Here is an 18,568-nt window from a genome sequence, read left to right as displayed (position 1 = left end):
CGTCAGGTGGGGCCGCGCTCTGCGCGCCTTCCTCCCCCTCCCCGCCTGCGCCCGGCCGTGCTTTCCCGGCGTGCCCCGCGCGCTCTCGGCGTTGACGTCACCGCAGCCCGGCGCCCGCCGCCATTGGAGTTGGAGGCTCCGGCTCCATCCCTCGCTGCGGTCCGACGGCGGCGGGCAGGCCCGGGCGGCGCGGCCCGGGGGCATGTGAAGAGACGGGGCCGGCAGGGTGAGGCGAGGCGCGGGACCGGCGCCGGCCTACCGTCCCCTGGGCCCCCCTGAGGAGACGCCGAGCGGCGGCGCGCGCGCCAGCGGCCCCTTTCCCTCCCCCTCGGCCCCGGCCCCTTCCCCTCCCCGGCCGCCGCCTGAGGGGAGAGGCGCCGCCGCCGCCCCTCCGCCAGGCCCCGGAGCTCCGCGCCGAGCGGCCCTGCCTTCTGCCCCGGCCCTCTCTGCTGAACCACGGCGGCCCTGTACATGAATTATGTCTGCCACAAGCGTTGACCCTCAGGTAAGCGGCGAAGCGAAGCGCAGCGCGGGGCCTGCCTCCTCCCCAGCCGGGGGCGGGGGGTTTCCCTTGCAGGCCGGTTCCTGCGTCTGGCCCGGGAGAGGCTTTTCCTCTCCCTCCCGGCTTCCTTGGAGCTGAATCTTTCTCGTTAACTTCCCCCGTGGGCACAGCACGTTCCCGCTGCCTTTCGAGAGCCGTGGCCATTTCTAAGGAAGGCCAGTGCTGAATGATACGTGAAACATACTCCTCTACCCCAGTTTAAACCCTGATACGTTGTTAGCCATTTTTATCAACCTCTTACCCGTCCTCAAAAGCTGTGTGTTTTGAAGTGACAATATAAGCGTTTTTCTAAAATTAACTTTTTTATTCCCCTCTTTTTTTTTTTTTCTTTTCCTTTACCCCATCGTGTGCTATGGCTTCCCAGAGACCGAAAGGACAGGATAATAAAGGTGAGGATCATGCTGAGATCTGATAGTTTAAGTTGTTACTGTAGCAGATGAATTATGCAGGTACCTGTAGGTGAGCAGAAGGGTATTGCTCTTAGTCTATATGGATAACGTCTGGAACAAGGGAGGACGTGCTTTGTTTCAAAAATAACATAAACTCTTATTCATACAAGCTTGCTTGCATCCCACTTAATGCTACTGAGTTTACAGTGGGAAGGATTATGTGTTAGTACTAAACATAATAATGCTCTTCATTTCCTTAAAATAAAGCAGACTTCTACATAAAGTCACAAGGATCTGCTTATTCAATATATATTTTTACATACTTTTGCATAGCCTTTTCCTGCTACATGAATACAGTTGTGTTACTGGTCTGCTGTTGACTGATATATGCACTAGCTGTCATCCATAAGCCTACAAATTTAATTATTGAAGGAATTTTAAATAAAAAATAGTGAACTTATCAGATAATAAGCTTTTTATGATAACTCCCATGCTTCATTTGAAATTAAATTTACTAACAAGTCATCTAAGCAAATACCTTGATTGTTACTGTGGTTGCTAATAAGCGTGTAACTGTTTAGGCTTAGAAACTAACAATATTCAACTCAAAAGTGCTTTTTAATATATCTTAACCTGCCTTAAAAATCCAGCTGCTTCTAGCTACAGGAAGTTTGACACTGTTTCCTGTGTTTGTAAATACTCTTTTACCTCTACTTTCCCTGACAAACTTTACAGAAATATTCTGGTAAATTCCCAGACTTGTTTGCTTAACATCCTATTTGTTGTAGTGTTACTTTTAGTTTAGTTTAGCTGTTCTATGAAATAGGTAAATAAAGCAACTATCATATAGTGTGTTTGACATTGTTTTCTTAAATTTAAAGCAAACAAAGGAAATTACTTGAAATTACCTAATAACAGTTTTGGTTTTGTGTATCTTTCAGTGATGGCTTTTGAATACTTTTCACACATTAATTTATGCTTCAGTAGGCCTTTGATTATGGCAGATATCTCTATGTTACACATGAGAAAATTAAGACTTACATTTTCCTGAAAATGTCAGGATATCAAGGCACTTAGCAGTCATTATTTCATAATTAAGTGTAACCTCACCTCATTTTAGCCAACTTAACTTAAACAAAGCAGTGAATAACACATGCTGGGAGAACTGTGAATTTGTTTCTGAGAGTTCTAATTATGGACCAGAACAATAGATGTTGTTTCCCAATATTTTTCACAAAATTCTTGTCACGAATAATTATTTTTTTGTTCAGAGGTAATTCACATGAGTGGTCTATTCACTCTTGACTGTATTTATTTATTTATTAAATTCAGTGAAATTTAGTTTTGTAAGCAATAATATAAAGAGAAACTGTTTGGGGGGGAAAAATGTCATCCCTTGGTGTTTTTATGAGTCTTTATGCTGTGAATAAGAAATATGGCTTTTCATAAAATAATATAGGGTGGAACTCTTTACTGAAATGCTACTAAGCAGTATTATAATATGTTGTAACCTTTTTCTTCTAGTACAAAATGGTTCATTACATCAGAAGGATACAGTTCATGACAACGATTTTGAACCTTACCTTTCTGGGCAGTCAAATCAGGTTAGTGTATTTTTAACTTAGGTTTTTTTTTCTTAAGCATGCTGTTGGCACTCAATTCGTAGGATTGAGTTGAGGGAGCAAATTCCTTAAATAGAAATGGAAAAAGAAATGACTAGCATATTGTGTTACTTGGTAATACAACTAGCATTTGTGCTCACAAAGCTAATATTACTCTGCATATCCTGATGGCCACAAGTGAAAATGAAGTTAATGCTCCAACTAGTGTCTGCTAATTGCTCCTCAAATTGCAGGTTATTGATGTGGTTGGACTGTGACAGACTATTTGATCTTACAGATCTTTGATAGATGAGTTGCATGTGGGAGTCTGAAGGTTCTGCTTTTGGGCTCTCCTGATTTGTATAATTTGTGTAATCCTAGAAATTAGCGCAGTTGAAATTTAGTTTCGATGCTTTCTAGGTAGCTTGTAGAGTTGTCCCACTTGCTTTTTACACTTCAGCAAATATTGTTATTCTTCCATATCCTCTGAAATATCTTAAGAATTAAAGATGTGTTATTTTAACAGTAAGGTACTGTAATTAAACTCGCAGTATAATCCAGTTCATTATAATGTATATTGAATCAACATCCATGACTTAAATAGCGTTATAATTGAAAATATCTTTTAGTCAAAGTAATTTTTGATTTAACATTCAAATCTTTAAAGTGAACAAAATGTATAGAAACTGGTGATGCAAGAAGTTTTCTTTCACAAATATGAAATAGAATTTCAGAGAGAGAGACACCTACCAGAGGTACATTATTATTTCTTGGCAGAAAGGCTAAGTGTAATGTTTTAAAAGGGAAACTTATAATTCAGCCTGAAGCTGATAGATGCCAGTGTTAACACTGGTGACATCACTGAACTTGCTTCCAAAAGAAAATTATTCTACATGCTAAAAAAAAAAAGCATATAATGTGCTGTTCTCTTTCATTTGTGGAAACTGTGATTTAATCTTGAACATAAACACCTGAGCAAACAGTATCAATTCATGTACTGTGTATCAGCTATCTTCAGGGTGTATTAAACATTTTTGTTAGGGCAGTCAGGTAGATGGAACTGTGTTACAGGCATGTTTTGGATCATAGCAGCTTTCAGGAAGGGTGCAAACTTTAGCACAATATAGATATACTTGAGCTCTTTTCCATCCTGGAGGCAATCTAGACACACCACTGTGGAAGTCAGGACAAGTGTATACATGACAACATGAATTGTCTTCTGAGCTCTGCACTGTGTGGGTTCCAGCTCCCGAGCTAAGCTTCGTAGTCCTCTGCAGCATAGATGTGTTCTCCAGACTTATACAAAGTTAAAATGATTTAATGGGAAACATTCCCTCTTCTCTGGAGTTAATGTACTGTAGCAGGTATAAAAGCAGGAAACTTGTGGGGGAAAAAAGGAATTAAAATTTTCTTTTATAGTGGAAAATTAGTTTTGAAAGAAACTGTGGTTTTCACCTTTCTCTAATTTTTTGAAATTCCACTTCATCACATTTGTAGGTAGTTTTTGATTATTTAAAACCAAGATATGTTTTGCTAATGTGAAATATACTGAACATTATACTTTATATAGGAAAAATGTAGAACCATCTATTATAGTTTAATTCTAGGAAATTTGCCTTAGCTGTCAACAAGCCCAGTTATTAGATTTAAATGGAAAAATTGCTATGACTATTAGAATTTCCATAGTTCTAATAAAGTTTTCTTACATGAAAATGTAGCTCCATTGACTGATTTATTTATGCTGCAGTAAGAAATTGGCATGCTACAAGAAACAATTGTATAGGTTGTCTTACAATTTTAAGTGGAAAGTGACAGTAGCATTAATTAAGACTGTGAGATTTTGTACTGAAGACAACCATGTTTCTGAACAAAGCCTTATCTAGTTTTTCAGTCAGATTTATTCAGCCCTTTAAAATTATTGTAAAATAAAGTGACTTGCCAAAAAAATCTGAAACTGACTGGATATTTTAAAAAAATACTTAAGAAATTAAAAAAATACTTGAATTAAAACCCCAGCTGACACAACAATATATTTGACATCAAAGATCAAAGGTAGGTTGGTAATATTGTGTTAATTTCATGTTTTAAAAATACAAATTAGTCTTTAAAATTACTGTTGAGCATGTTATATAATCAAATAAGATATGGTTGTCTTCCATCTTTCTGTTGAAAACTGCTCCTAAGTAGCGGTACCTTCTTTTCTTTCCATAAAGGTTCTAGTATCCAAGTAGCAGTAGCTAATACAGATCAAATTTGAGATGTGATAGCTTTTTGTTATAAGGCATACTAAAAGTACTTTTAAGTGCAAAGGGAACTGAGTGGAGTACTCATATACAATGTTATAGTCAAAGCAAGAAAGGCATCCCCCATGTAATGTCATCCAGAACCAAAAGATTATTCATAAGTAACAGGGAATTACTAGCAAGCAGCGTACTTTGGGAGAAAGGAGGATTCCCTTCCTAATTAACAGAATGGTTGGGCTGGTTTGTTGGGGTTTTTTTAATTAAAAAAAAAAAAAAAAAAGAAATATGGAAGGGTGCAGAAAGGTCAAGGATAAGTTTGTTGAAGTAAATGTTCTGATGTTACAGTGAAGGGCTTCTGTCAGGGTTTCTTTTACATGCTCTGGCGTAAAGCCAGTCAAAATAGATTGAATGTTTTGTAAGGATGTCTGCTGAAACTTTCCTTTAATCTTGTTAGAATCTTTCTGGAAACTTTACAGCCTGTGTGACAGGAGGTGACAGTCTCAGGAATTGTCTAGAATCCTTTAGCAGAAATATTTTAGGACAAAACACCTGCTTTCTTTAGACTTACTCTTTTTGGTTTTAATAAATTCTAAATCTGTAGAATATATGAACATAAATAGTTATTTGGAGATACTTATGTCTCCTCCCTTTCATCTGCATTTGTTTTTACGTTTTTCTTAATATTAACAGTTTAAGATATAATACATAGCAATCTCAAAGTAGTGTCTTTTGGGAAAATGACATTTTCATATGCTAATATTGATTATTTTAGCTTCAGAGTCTCAGAAAATGTAATGCATTTTAGAGGATCTTCTCATAGGAAGGTGGATTATGTACCTCTTGTTAATGATAGAATTTGCATGGAAATAAAGGCAGCATGAACAGTGGTAGAGACTATTTCTTTTGAATCAACAACGCTGGATTTAGGCTGTTTAAATCTCAAGTGGTTGCAGTACTGTGTAAGTCTTGGAGGCATTTTATGGTATCATTCTGTATATGGAAAGTCAGGATATTGAATTACTCTGGCTTTGGGGTGTCATGGAAGGGAGTCATTGAAAAATGAGCAGTAAAAATGACTCTGTGTATCAGTTGGGTATTATGCTTATCTTCAGCAAGGAGTTTTTTTACTTCATTATTCGAATGAGCTGAGAAATAATCTGATTTTTTTGAAAAATGGCTGAAGTTCCAGCACAGTTTTGCTGCTTTTGCAGATATATTTTTTTTTCGAGTTTGAAATCTTGCAGTTTGAAAGAAATCTTAGCTCATCTTCTTCAAATACTTGTTCTCCGTGAGTAGGGAAAGGCTAGCTGCTGTTTGACTCATTAACAGGAGATGTTGACCTTCTCTCCCCCTTGCTGGTAATTACAGTGTCAGTTTGGAAGGTCTCCCATATATATGCTTCAAGCTTACTTAAAGAGGAATAAAACCTGTTTTAGAATATTCTGTATTTGTTCTTTTGCATTGTTGAATATGGGAAACACAGAATGCTTCAAAATCAAGTGTCAGCAGATTTAGAGTGGAAGGAAAGGCTTCTCAGCTTCCTCTAAGAAGCAGTTGAAAGGGAGGAAAAGCTAGAATTTCAGAGAGGGATCTGCTAGTTTACACCCAGTCAGTCTTATTTCATAGAGTGGAAAAGATGGCCTGTTTGGAAGGACAGTCAGAAACAGTCTTGCACATTTGTGACTTTGCTACTGAGGGAGGAAGAGACTGTTGCAAAAGGCTGAATAGGGTCTTTCTCAAACAGTTTGGATGGCATATATCCCATGCCATATTTGCATATATTTGTCTCTAGTATACGAGTCACTTTAATTTCAGTTTGTAGTTGTTAGGTCTACTTCCAGCAAATCTTGGCATGCTTCTTAGTGTGTTATCTCACTGTGATCCTGTCTATGTCAGAAGTAGCCTTTGCATGTTTTACCACTTCAGGTATATTTTGCTTGTTGGGGGTCTGTTAGCCACTCAAAACAATTCCGTAATGAGGGCTATAATCATATTTTCTGTTATATGTGTTGTCATATTAAAGTAATTTAATCTAAAACTTCTCCCATGTAGTGATCTAGAAATGCTAAATATCCTTAGTTCTGTGAGACACAAAATATATTGTTATATAAGTTCCTTGAAATATTTTGGGGTATTGGTAGATTAAATAATTCTAGCAGAAGCCACTAAATACCCTTAGTAATGTAACTAAGCTTACATGGTTTCAAAATCTCAAGTACTGACCTCATTGTGAGCCACTAGTCCTGGGGCATGTTATAAATGCTCAGATACTGCATTTTAGCCCTGAATCTTTCTTGGAGTGTGAACTAAGATCTGCAATTAGAAATTAAATTACCTTGTCTCTATTGTTCTTTTCTATTTGGTGATGAACAGTGTTGTGGCTATTTATAAATGAAAGGGATTTTTATATCTGAAGTTACCTTTTTTTTTTCTTTAACAGAACAGTAGCTATCCATCAATGACTGATCCTTATCTGTCCAGTTATTATCCACCATCTATTGGGTTCCCCTATTCTCTCAGTGAAGCACCATGGTCTACAGGAGGAGATCCTCCTATCCCATATCTTACCACCTATGGACAGCTGAGTAATGGAGATCATCATTTTATGCACGATGCTGTTTTTGGACAGCCTGGGGGTCTGGGAAATAATATCTATCAACACCGGTTTAACTTTTTCCCTGAAAATCCTGCCTTCTCAGCTTGGGGAACAAGCGGATCCCAAGGACAGCAGACTCAAAGTTCAGCATATGGGAGCAGTTACAGCTACCCGCCTAGTTCACTGGGCGGTACCATTGTGGATGGACAAACAGGATTTCATAATGATACATTAAATAAAGCTCCTGGAATGAACAGTATTGAACAGGGAATGGTTGGACTTAAGATTGGTGGAGATGTTACAACTTCCGCGGTGAAAACAGTAGGTTCTGTTGTCAACAGTGCTGGGATGACAGGTGCCCTCTCTGGTAATGGTGGATCTAATGTAAACTTGCCAGTATCTAAACCAACCTCTTGGGCTGCTATAGCTAGCAAGCCTGCAAAACCACAGCCTAAAATGAAAACAAAAACTGGACCTGTAATCGGAGGAGCATTGCCTCCTCCACCTATAAAGCATAATATGGACATAGGTACTTGGGACAATAAGGGTCCCGTGGCAAAAGTTCCTGCCCCCCAACAGATACCTTCTCCTCAGTCTGTTCCACAGCCGCAGCAACAAATTGTTCAGCCTGTTCCAACTCAACCTCCTCCATTGACTCAGCCGCAGTATCAGACCCCTCAGCAGCCACCCCAAAATCGCTGGGTAGCTCCTCGCAACAGAAATGCAGCTTTTGGCCAAAGTGGAGGAACTGGTAACGACAGCAGCTCAGCTGGCAGTACCCAGCCTAACCCTGTTCCAAGTGGCGAGTCCCATCCTGTTCTTGAAAAACTGAAAGCTGCTCACAGCTATAACCCTAAAGATTTTGAATGGAACCTTAAAAATGGACGTGTGTTCATAATAAAGAGCTATTCTGAGGATGATATTCATCGTTCCATTAAGTATTCTATTTGGTGTAGTACGGAACACGGCAACAAACGCCTGGACAGTGCTTTTCGGTCCATGAATAGCAAGGGTCCAGTCTACTTGCTGTTCAGTGTCAATGGCAGTGGACACTTCTGTGGAGTAGCAGAGATGAAATCACCTGTGGACTATGGCACCAGTGCAGGTGTCTGGTCTCAGGACAAGTGGAAGGGGAAATTTGATGTCAAGTGGATCTTTGTGAAGGATGTGCCCAACAACCAGCTCCGACACATCAGGCTGGAGAACAATGACAACAAACCCGTTACAAACTCCCGTGATACACAGGAGGTGCCCTTAGAAAAAGCAAAACAAGTGCTTAAAATTATTGCTACTTACAAGCACACGACCTCCATCTTTGATGACTTTTCTCATTATGAAAAGCGCCAAGAAGAGGAGGAGGTGGTGCGGAAGGTAAACTTATTAAAAAATTTATTTTATACACAGATATGGGGAAAATGAAATGTGAAGGCTGCTATGGTGGAAAAAATGTAAGTAGGAATTTGAAGTGTTTTTTAATACATCTCAACTCGATGGTTTTATGTGTGTTTAACAACACAAAAACTGATGCTTATTTGTCTGTGACAATTTCATAGCTAATGAGTTTCAAAGCAGAAAGCTAAGCAGTAATGCAGGTAAAGGACATTATGTCCAGTTTTTTGGAGTTTGATTTATTTTTTATCTTAAAATGATTAATAAACTAGAAAATAGTTTCTGTTTCAGAATTGGATTCTGCCAGTGATTGCCACTTAAGTTTTTTGCCTTAAATGTGAGGTGTTTTAACACTGTTTGTTTGGAACTGGGCTATCAAAATTAATACCTGTATTGGCATTTGAAATTTGTACATCACCTTTAAGAACAAGAAGCCTGATCTTGTTTGTTCAGTTGATCTCTCTGGAAAAGAAAGAATTGCATAAAATTGCTGGAATAGTGCTAGAAAGATTGCATTTCTGCTGCTGAAGTCACATGTATTATTATTTGGGTAAATAAAGGTTTTCAGTTCCCAGGTGTAATCTGTCTACTAATTTTTGAAAAGAAGTTTTGAGTGAAGATGTAGTAAGAGGAATTTGGGCAGTAACTGGCAAAGTGTAGTAAAAACTTATATATGCTTTCATGGCTCTAAGTCTACCGCAAGAATCATCCTTCCCTATCCGTCCCATGGCCTCAGTTTCAAGAATGCCTTTCTCTAATTAGGCAGTCTAGAAGTAATGGACTGACAAAATAATAGGTGTTGGGATGTGTAGTTACTAGCTAAGTAACACTTAAAGTTGCTTAATGTTGATAGTGTTTCATAGACTTTTTTTTGTATAGCGTTTCAAATAAAGCATTTATTTGACAGGCTAGTTTAGTGCAGCTCACACTTGCTTCAAAATCTTTTTCAAGCAAAGACTTAGTGCATGTTCCTGGAGCTTAAATTGAAGTTGCCATTTTAAAGGTTTTATTGCCATTTAAAAGTGCAGATAAAATTGCTTTAAACTGTCTTCATAGAATGTACCCTTAAATTGTGAGAGAAAAGGAGATCAGTGTCTTAACAACTTTTTAGCTCAACTTTTCCTAGCCATCAGATACGATGTGCATAGCATACCTCAACACAGCAGGGAAGGAGAGCTTAAGATTTGAAGTTTTTCTTGTGTACTCCCTGTGGGGTTCCACAAGCTAAAACCTAAAAGCCTTTACTTCAACACTTCATTCCTTCAGTAGCCAATTAGCAATGCAATATTTAATGCAACCTGTATCTGGAGGAAAGGTGTTCCCTTATGTAGGAGAGTATCTTGAACAAGTCAAAAGGCCTGGGTTCCTTTGTCCAGTGTTTACAGTGTGTGGGGGGGTGATTGTTTTGTTTTTTAATGCTGAGTCTCCCTGTGGTTTGCTGCCAAGTCTGGAGGGTAGCATAATGTCCGTGTTTAAGGAGTGAGAGTACTGGGAAAGTGATAGGAGATCCAGTAGTCTTCAGCAGTTACCTTCCTGGCCTGAGGAAGATCCAGATGGCTGTGTACTGAAGGCCGAACTTCCTTTGCTTTGTAGTAGCTCAGGGGGCTGATGTTCAACTGTTGGGCTGATCCCGCTTTGCGTTGTTTTAATATACGCAATTATTTCCCACTTTCAGTTCAAGTGCTGATACAATATTTTTACTCAGGTCACTGCTTTATAACAGGATCAGTTTTTCAAACTAATGCATTTTTTCTGCCTCATTTAAAACTGAGGCTCTAACTTGTATGACACAGAAAAACTCTGAAGTCTAATTTAACATTTCTTAGATTCCTCTGAATAGCTTAGAAAATAGGACAATATACAGACAATTGAAGTACACTGAGGAAGATAATAGTGCTAGGGAGGTGAAGCAGATCAACAGTGAGGGAATGAAAAATAAGATACTGCTTGTCGGGTTGCATTCTGTAAAACTATTGTCTGGAAAGTTAGTATTTTCCCCTTCACTGACTAAATGAATTATAGAAGTCCAACCGATTACTAGAAGAGTTTCTTTGCAGGGTATGTACACACTTGAACTTCTCATTGTTGAGAAGTTTGTGCTATTGAAATTGAAGCCTTCCTGTTACCTAAAGTTAACCTTCCTATGACAATAATTTGTGAAGAATCTTACTGCCAGTTAAGGTATCTTATGACCTAATTGACATGTGCAGATGGTTGTTTGTGTATGTGCCATCTTAACTGGTTTTCAGGTTGCTGTATTTTTGATTCATTATACTCTGTTTAGCAGTAAAATTACTTCTTGAAATTTTGTGCTTCCATTTCACCACTGTTCTGATTACAAAGGGCCAGAATTCTTAAAAATCTCTAAATGGAGGGCTTGAATGCTTTAAATACACAAATATTTAGTAGGGAAGAATAACTTCATGTAATCTGTAGAATGCAAGCCACTAGCATTTCAGCTCTTTTCTTTAGATGGTTACAGTTTGTTGCTAGCCAGTGTTTTCTTAACTAATGTGTGCAGAGGAAGCTCCAGTGTGTGCTCTGAGGTTAACTGATCTAGGAACCTCTGTGTTAACACCAAATCATCAGATGTGGATTTGGCAGGTATACTGCTGGATGAAATACACTGAAGTGCCAAAGATTCACCAGTGTTACCAGCATTGCTTAAGGACTGTATCATCATCTAGAATTGAGGGAAGATTTGTTCATACTGGGATGTGAGTCCAGCTTTTGATTTGCCATAGTAATAAACTATTTAAGCCCAGTCTGGTGACCTAGAACCTGGGAAAGGAGTAATAGAAGGATATTGGTGTCTGGAATGAAATCTCTCCTGACCCTCCTAGCATTTTTCAGTCAGTTTCCAGAGTCACTACAGTGTCCACAAAGAGAGCAACTTCTGTGATCAAAGCTCATGCTCTTAAGATGTAAAAAAGTTGCAACATGTGTGAGAGAACTTCTTTAAAAAGAAAATACAGTATAATGTAGCATTAATTATTAACGTTCCCTGGAAACATGCTTGCGTAGTCTTAACAAAATTGTCTTCCGAAGTTGAAAAGCTTGTAAAGAAAATAAACTTGTTGCAGATTTTGGTATTTTTATTTGCATCTCAGTGGTAGGGCAGGTGGGTTGATCTACTGTCAGCACTTTATCTTCAGAGAGCTGTATGTAACTAGATGGTCATAGTGACTGGACTGGACTGCTGTGCTGTCACCTCTGATCTGTGTCAAGGCACTCAGCTATTCCAAGGTCTACACCTTGGTGTTGTGCTGGAAGAGCTGAGTAGTCTTATCTCGGAAAGCTCGTGAATCCCCAAGCTTACCATTTCTCCTTTTGGGTGATTAAATATTGCAAAGTGTTAGCTAGTGCATGTTGGCACTTAGAAATACTCATTTTCTTCTAGCACTGTGTATTTCCTTTCAGTATGCTTTCTATGAACACGTTCATTGACACAGAACTTCTAAGGATGGAATATTGTCCTTCCTCCAAAACTAGTTAAAAAGCATTTCTATTTTAAGATTAATACTAATTGTGTTTCCTGATATAAAGGTAACATTTATATTTTTGTGTCAGAAGATGAACACTTTCATCCCACTGACTTTAAATAAAGTTTAGTAGGAAGGTTGACGGCTACTTCAGACCGAGGTGAACGGAACAGAAGTTTGACAGGGATGAGTGTCCCCAAAATGAAAGCTTCTGCAGGTTTTGTGAAAACCCATTTTTCCTGTGTCTGAAGACTATACATATTAATGTTATGAAGGAGAAGTATGCAACAGGAGCTCCCCTGTGACATATCAGAGAATTCCCCTGGAGAAGAGAAACTATGAAGGCTCCGGATGGATCTTCAGAACCAAAATGAACAAAGCTTCGTTAGTTGCTTACAAAACTGCTTGTTCTTGCTTGCAGTAGTGCTAAATAGCAGTAAGGAAGAGAATTTGAGAGTTAGAGCTTCTAAAGCAGCCACGCTCAAGAGCATGAAGAATTGTTGCATCAGTTTCCTCCCCGTCAGTTTATATGGTTTCAGACACTTTTTAAAAGGAAGACTCAGATTAGCCCCTGAGAGAGAAAGCAAGCAGCAAGGTAGGAGGAACTGCTTAATAACTTGCTCAATAAATAGCACTTTTTACTGAATTACAAAGCCTGAGCTGAGTCTCTGAATGCCGTGAGCATACTTTCTAGGTACCACGTAGAAGTCTCAGGTGCTAGCCTGTCTTCTATTTATGTGGGACTAGTCCATGAGAATGGAAAACTTCAATTTTTAAAGGAAGTGGGATTGTGAGGGTCAGTGGATGACTACATAGAAAACTAAAAATAAGTTATGTAAGATGGCCGTGGGAAGGAATGGGCTGATGAGCATGATAGGGCAGTGAAGCGGAGTAAAGGGGATTTGCCACCTTAGAAATGGAAGTACGATGGAACAATTACTTTTTTGGAAGCCTGAAAATGGGGTTGATAGGATTCAGTTTTGGATTCTTTCTAACCACCTTCCGTTTGAAATGTCAGGCAGCCATAAGTTCTTTTCATTAAGAACATAAAACACCTAATATGTTCTGATACTCTGCCACTAAGAAATGGCTTTCATTGACAGTTTGTCATAAGTCAGTAGTTAAAAGATAGGAGGAATATAGATTTTTAAAACAAACTATACCACTTTACATAGTCTGTTTTGATGATTTGGTAAAACAATTTTGCTATCTTTTACTTCTGTCTTAAATCATAGATTAAGAATTTGTATGAGATTTTGTTGACTTAATTTTAGTATGAAAATTGAAATGTTAATATTATTCTGCCTGGAGGCAGAAATCAGTATATTCCATTTTTTAAAAACTCACTGATTTTATGCTCTGACCAGCTGAAGTAGCAAATACAGTCTGTTACACTTATAATGTTTGGTATATTTGCAAATAAGCTTTACATTGCAACAGAAACAATTCCGAGATGAATTTTATACAGGAAGATTCCACAAAACAAGTAAAATCTGAAGGCGTTAGTTTAGGAGTTGACTGTTGTTTATGCTTAGGCTATTTCACAATTTTCTTGCTTGAAATAGGATTTGGTGCCATATTGATGCAGTCAAGTGCAGTACACAAAGTAGAGTCTTTACATGCCAGTTTTGCACTACACAGTCTGTTTTAAACACCATTGGGATGAAATGGAAAACAGTAAGGCTGAACCCTTTCTATTCAGTCCGTGTGGTGTCTTAGCTGGCAAAATGCGCCGGCCTAAAGATACAGCAGCATATTTTATTCAACTTGTCTTGCTGTCTTCTGCATGTTCTGCAACTGACGGGCCTCCTGAAACAATTATTGAAAAAGTCCCCCTTTTTTTGTTATTGTGTTGCTCAACTTGTCTGTGTAAGCCCTGTGAAGGGGCTCTGCTCTAAATCAGAGCAGAGGCATGACTGTTTGCTGCTGGGAGAGCACAAGTTAGTTAGATGAAGACTTACAGCAATTGAGGGATGCCTGCAGGGATCCCTTAGATTACCTTTATCTGTTTTCAGTATTTGTGGTTAGCATAAACTTTTGAGAAAGACTTCAAAGAGCCGACTGGCTTCTGTACTAGAACGCTTTTAGAAATTCTTGGGTTGTTCAGTCTAGCTGTGCTGGTTTTTATCAGACCATGCAAAAGCATGTAACTTCTTCCACCTGATGATGTTTTGCCCCCCCCCCCCCCCCCCCCCCCCCCCCCCCAATTTGTCAGGTATTTCATGGTGCCTCACAGAACAGTTGGAACAGAAGGAAGAATTAGGAACAGAATTTTTCAAATCCTACTTTTATTGAATGTGCCTAAACTCCAAAGTCATTTGAGTGCTTCAAAATTACACCGGTTCTGTGGAGTTCACTGATCTACCATCTCCTTTCTGCTTGTGTATTGGTTGTGCTACTACTGCAGTAGCTAAAATAATCCAGAAAGTAGAATATTGCAGGTCCTGTTTCTGCTTAGGAATGTTGGTGTTCCATACCTTTCTTACTGTGACCTTCATCTGCTGTCAGTTTGAAGTGACTGTGCAGGTACTCATTCAGCTGTTCTACTTGAAGCTGTACTTAAGTTCAAGTCCTTGGGCCTGTCAGGTATATACAATATATTTATAAAATGTAGCAGCAATGTTTTAACAAAGTGTATAATTATCTGGGATCACATTAGTGCTGTTATACTACTAAAAACTTTTTGCTTGTTAATCTGACTCAAATCTTTCTTAACTTTTAACTTTTTTCTCTTTGCAGGAACGTCAGAATCGAAACAAACAATAAGAATAAACATATACAGTTTGATATATATATACTAGAACTGATACTAAATTCGACTGAGAAACAAAATTTAAGTATACTGGTGCTGTATCCTGGCATCAGGACAAACTAAAGCTTTCAGCTCCAATATATCTTCTCGTGCAGGGGAAATTTAAGTTGTTGCATCTTTAAGTACATTGTAGTTTATTTTTGCCCAAGTGGATCTGCATTAATTTGTATCTTCTTTTCTATGTAAAATTCTGTAGAAATCATTAATAAAGGTGTGTCTGGTTTTATTTTTTTAAGTTGGTAAACAGTTATATTACCCTAATGTGGACCTATACATGAGCATACTAAAGTGTCAGTGCTTCCCAAAGACCTTATTTTGGCACAAATTATGTTCCTAGCCAGATATAGAGATTATGGAGAATACATCACAAATCTTCCTTTATCCTCCTCCCAAACCCTTTTTCTTCATGGCGGAAGTAAGAAACCATGCATTGATTTTTGTCATTTAAAAAACTTTTTAAGATACTGCACTTCAGAATTTTGAAATGAAAAAACTAAATTTCTGATCACTTTGTGCAGCTGCTATGCCTCTTTATTTATCTGTACAATTACACTTTTAAAATTGCTAATGCGCCATGTTGGTTTTTTCTGTCTAGTAGAAAATCAAATTGTCAGTGAAACTGTTTCTCTGGAAAATATTTCCCTTTCACATTCTGTTAACCAGTGCTTCAGTGTGCATTTGTTATACCATATCCTGCCGAGAGTGAGCGAGATGCTTTCTCTCAGCCATAATTCTGCTTTACGGTTTTTGTAGCTTAAATAATAATGTGATGCTATCAACATTGCAGGGGTTTTGGACAATGTGTTTAAACCTGTTTCAGCTTTCAGGTGTTATTAGTTAATTGCAGATCATTTTTAATCCTTCCCTTCATTACTCCCTCCCACCCCCCAAATCCTAATGCCATTTAAAGTTTTTATACCAATAATGCTGAGCTTTAACGTAGGAACTAATAGTATGGATAATATGATGGATTATGCCTCAGATGTTTAAAATTGACAGTGTATATGTCTAATTTTTTTCTGTTGGATGAGTAAAAAAACCTGTTTTAAGAAACTGAATTTGCTGTCATGTTTTTGTGGAGTGAGGGGACCGTCGGAGAACCTGTCACCAACTGGAGTTCCAATTAAGCATGGAAATGGTGCTCATGTCCGCTGCTCTAGCACACTGAATCTGCACGTGTTTATTGTAGAGGATCTTTTACTATATTAGAAAGCAAGTATCTTCTGAATACTATTTACTCCAAAAGGACCTCCAATTTAAATAAAGTTTAATCTGTATCATTTAGACTTGTATTTAGAACGTATAACTCTGTCTTTGGACTGTTACTGCCTGTAAGGGGTAATGGACAGCATCAGATTAACTTTTTCCTCTAGGAGAATACAAGCCTTAATAAACAATACATATTTAGCAAGTTTGATGTCATTTTCATTTTTTCCCTACTTTCAGTTGTCTTCCTATGTTATAATCACCCTTTATGCTGACTTGTGAATTGAGTCTAATTTGAGAAGTGTTTTGATTGAGTAACTTAGATGTTTGCTATCAGCACACTTGATGATGGCAGAAGGGTTTTGCAGGACTCTGCACAGGAGATTTGAGCTGCTTTGAATGTTACCATTCCTCAAAGGAGACACATGCATGTGCAGTGGCTGTCACTTGTACGTTCCTTTCTCCTTGTACGGTAGAGAAGCTGAAGGAAGAGTTGGAAGTTGTCCTGTAGCCTTCAGGAGGCAGTAGCGCAGACATGGGTCACCAGGATGAGAACTTTCCAAACAGAAGTAAAGCTCTGAACGCTTTCTTTTACAGCAGTTGGCTGTATTTCCCAACTCTAACTTTAGTAATTTGACTTGATAGCTTTTTTTTAACTGACTTTTTGAAGCAATACTGCTTTTTATAAATGTGTTACCATCTAATAAAAGCACCTGCTGTTAGTTTCAGTTGTTATATGAGGACACTTACAACTGGTGATTACAGAGCCAAAAAGCATTCAGCTCCATCTGTACCCTGAAGAGAAAAGTTAGTCACACAACTTTGCAGTGATACACCTATAGACTTCAGGTAAATATTTTCTTAAAAAAAAACAAAACCCAACAAAAAACCAACCAAACCAAAAAACCCAACAAATTGAGAGCCTTTAGCTGAAATGGGTTTGGCTGTATTGTTAAGAAAAGTCATGATATGTTTCAACCGGCTATCTGGCTTTGTGGGTAACAGAAAAAATTTGTAACTTCAGCATGCAGAGATTTCTTATTGATCGTACAGCGCTGTGGCTGGGTTGTACAGCACTATCAGTTAAGCAGGGAGGAAACTTAACAGCGGGTAAAATCGTGGCTTTCATTATGACCATGTTGGGTGTTGAGGTAGCTGAAATGCTGGCTGCTGGTCATTCTGATTTTCAATCAACTGTCATTTCAATTTATAGAGATGCCTCACTTTTCTGTTTCGTAGTGTTCAAATTACACTGTGAGAGGGAAGAAGCATTCTTCCAGTGTCTGTTGTAGAATAACTTCATGTCATAGGTCTTACTTATTCTTTATTTAATCCAAGTAGTAGTTCTAAAAGAACTTGCCTGTGTGCTTTTGGAATTTGTGCTTAAATTCACTCCTTAAATGAGTTGCTTTTGGTTGATGTTTTTAGAATTCGTTTGTGTTTGACAGTATCCCTGCTGCCTTCCGCTTTTAAGCCAAATGTAACCAGTAGCACCAAATACTGATCACAAAGTTAAGTGAAATGATTTCTCTGGTTCTATTACTGGTCGGTGATGGCAGTAGTACATCGTACTACTATGAAGCTGTGAATGTTACATCATTGGGGGGAAAAAAAAAGTGTTCATTTGCAGGTAGTCACACCAAAAGTAATAGTACTGAGTGCTTTATGGAGATTATGTTTGTTGCTGTGAATGATGGTTTTAAGTGACTTGAGCTTGTAGAGAAAATGATCAAGTAAAATCTACACTAAGATGTAAGGACAGAAACAGGCAGACAAAAATAAACTCATGTTCAAGATTATTGCTCTGCTACAACACAATGTGCCTGTAAATTAAGGTCAGACTTTGGTTTTTACCTCACTCGTTATTGGGAGACAAAAATAGTGGATATAAAATTTAAAATCCTAATTTTTTTTCTTTCACCCTTTAAAAGACTGTTGATACTAAAAGATAAGAGTGAGAGTTTCTTCACAACGTACTTGATTTTTTGATTTTGAACATGTCTTTGCTTTTCCTTTTTAATAATGAATGATTTTATTTCGCCAGGGAAGATGGAAATTCCAGTAAATGTGGGCATTAAAAAACTTGTAGGCAAAGATATTACAAAACTATCAAAAGCAAAATAACTGTTGTAATGTTACTGCCCTTTTCTTGTACGCCTGTTGAGAAAAGTAGTTGAGAGGAGCGAGGGAGGCTTAGTTAAAACAGCAGATAAATGCAAAAACTAATTGCAAATAATACCTAGTGGGGGGAAAGTGTGTTTTGATCTAATGCTCCTTTTCCTGGTCTC

At 38.2% G+C, this 18,568-nt stretch overlaps 1 protein-coding gene across 2 annotated transcripts; it reads left to right on the top strand.

Moving 5' to 3' along the window:
* Positions 1 to 204: 204 nt before the first annotated feature.
* Positions 205 to 16,477, top strand: YTHDF1 (YTH N6-methyladenosine RNA binding protein F1). Of its 2 annotated transcripts, XM_050907255.1 has the most exons (5): positions 205 to 505; positions 927 to 951; positions 2,476 to 2,555; positions 7,236 to 8,762; positions 15,002 to 16,477. In XM_050907255.1, exons 1-5 carry the CDS (start codon positions 479 to 481, stop codon positions 15,026 to 15,028), a joined length of 1,686 nt encoding a protein of 561 aa, XP_050763212.1. In that variant the 5' UTR covers positions 205 to 478; the 3' UTR covers positions 15,029 to 16,477. The 2 variants fall into 2 exon arrangements, with proteins under 2 accessions (XP_050763212.1, XP_050763211.1); XM_050907254.1 differs by lacking the exon at positions 15,002 to 16,477 and having other exon boundaries at positions 7,236 to 9,348.
* The last annotated feature ends 2,091 nt before the right edge of the window (positions 16,478 to 18,568 follow it).

The sequence above is a fragment of the Gymnogyps californianus genome, chromosome 17 (genome assembly GCF_018139145.2).
Source record: "Gymnogyps californianus isolate 813 chromosome 17, ASM1813914v2, whole genome shotgun sequence".
NCBI classification, from domain to species: domain Eukaryota; kingdom Metazoa; phylum Chordata; class Aves; order Accipitriformes; family Cathartidae; genus Gymnogyps; species Gymnogyps californianus.
This window is presented reverse-complemented; position numbering and strand designations above follow the sequence as displayed.

Bases quoted from the DNA above. Each gene is read 5' to 3' on its own strand.
- YTHDF1 (XM_050907254.1), top strand. From the start codon at position 479: ATGTCTGCCACAAGCGTTGACCCTCAG. The intron at 506-926 runs GTAAGCGGCGAA...ATGGCTTCCCAG, and splicing joins CCACAAGCGTTGACCCTCAG to AGACCGAAAGGACAGGATAA. The intron at 952-2,475 runs GTGAGGATCATG...TTTTTCTTCTAG, and splicing joins GAAAGGACAGGATAATAAAG to TACAAAATGGTTCATTACAT.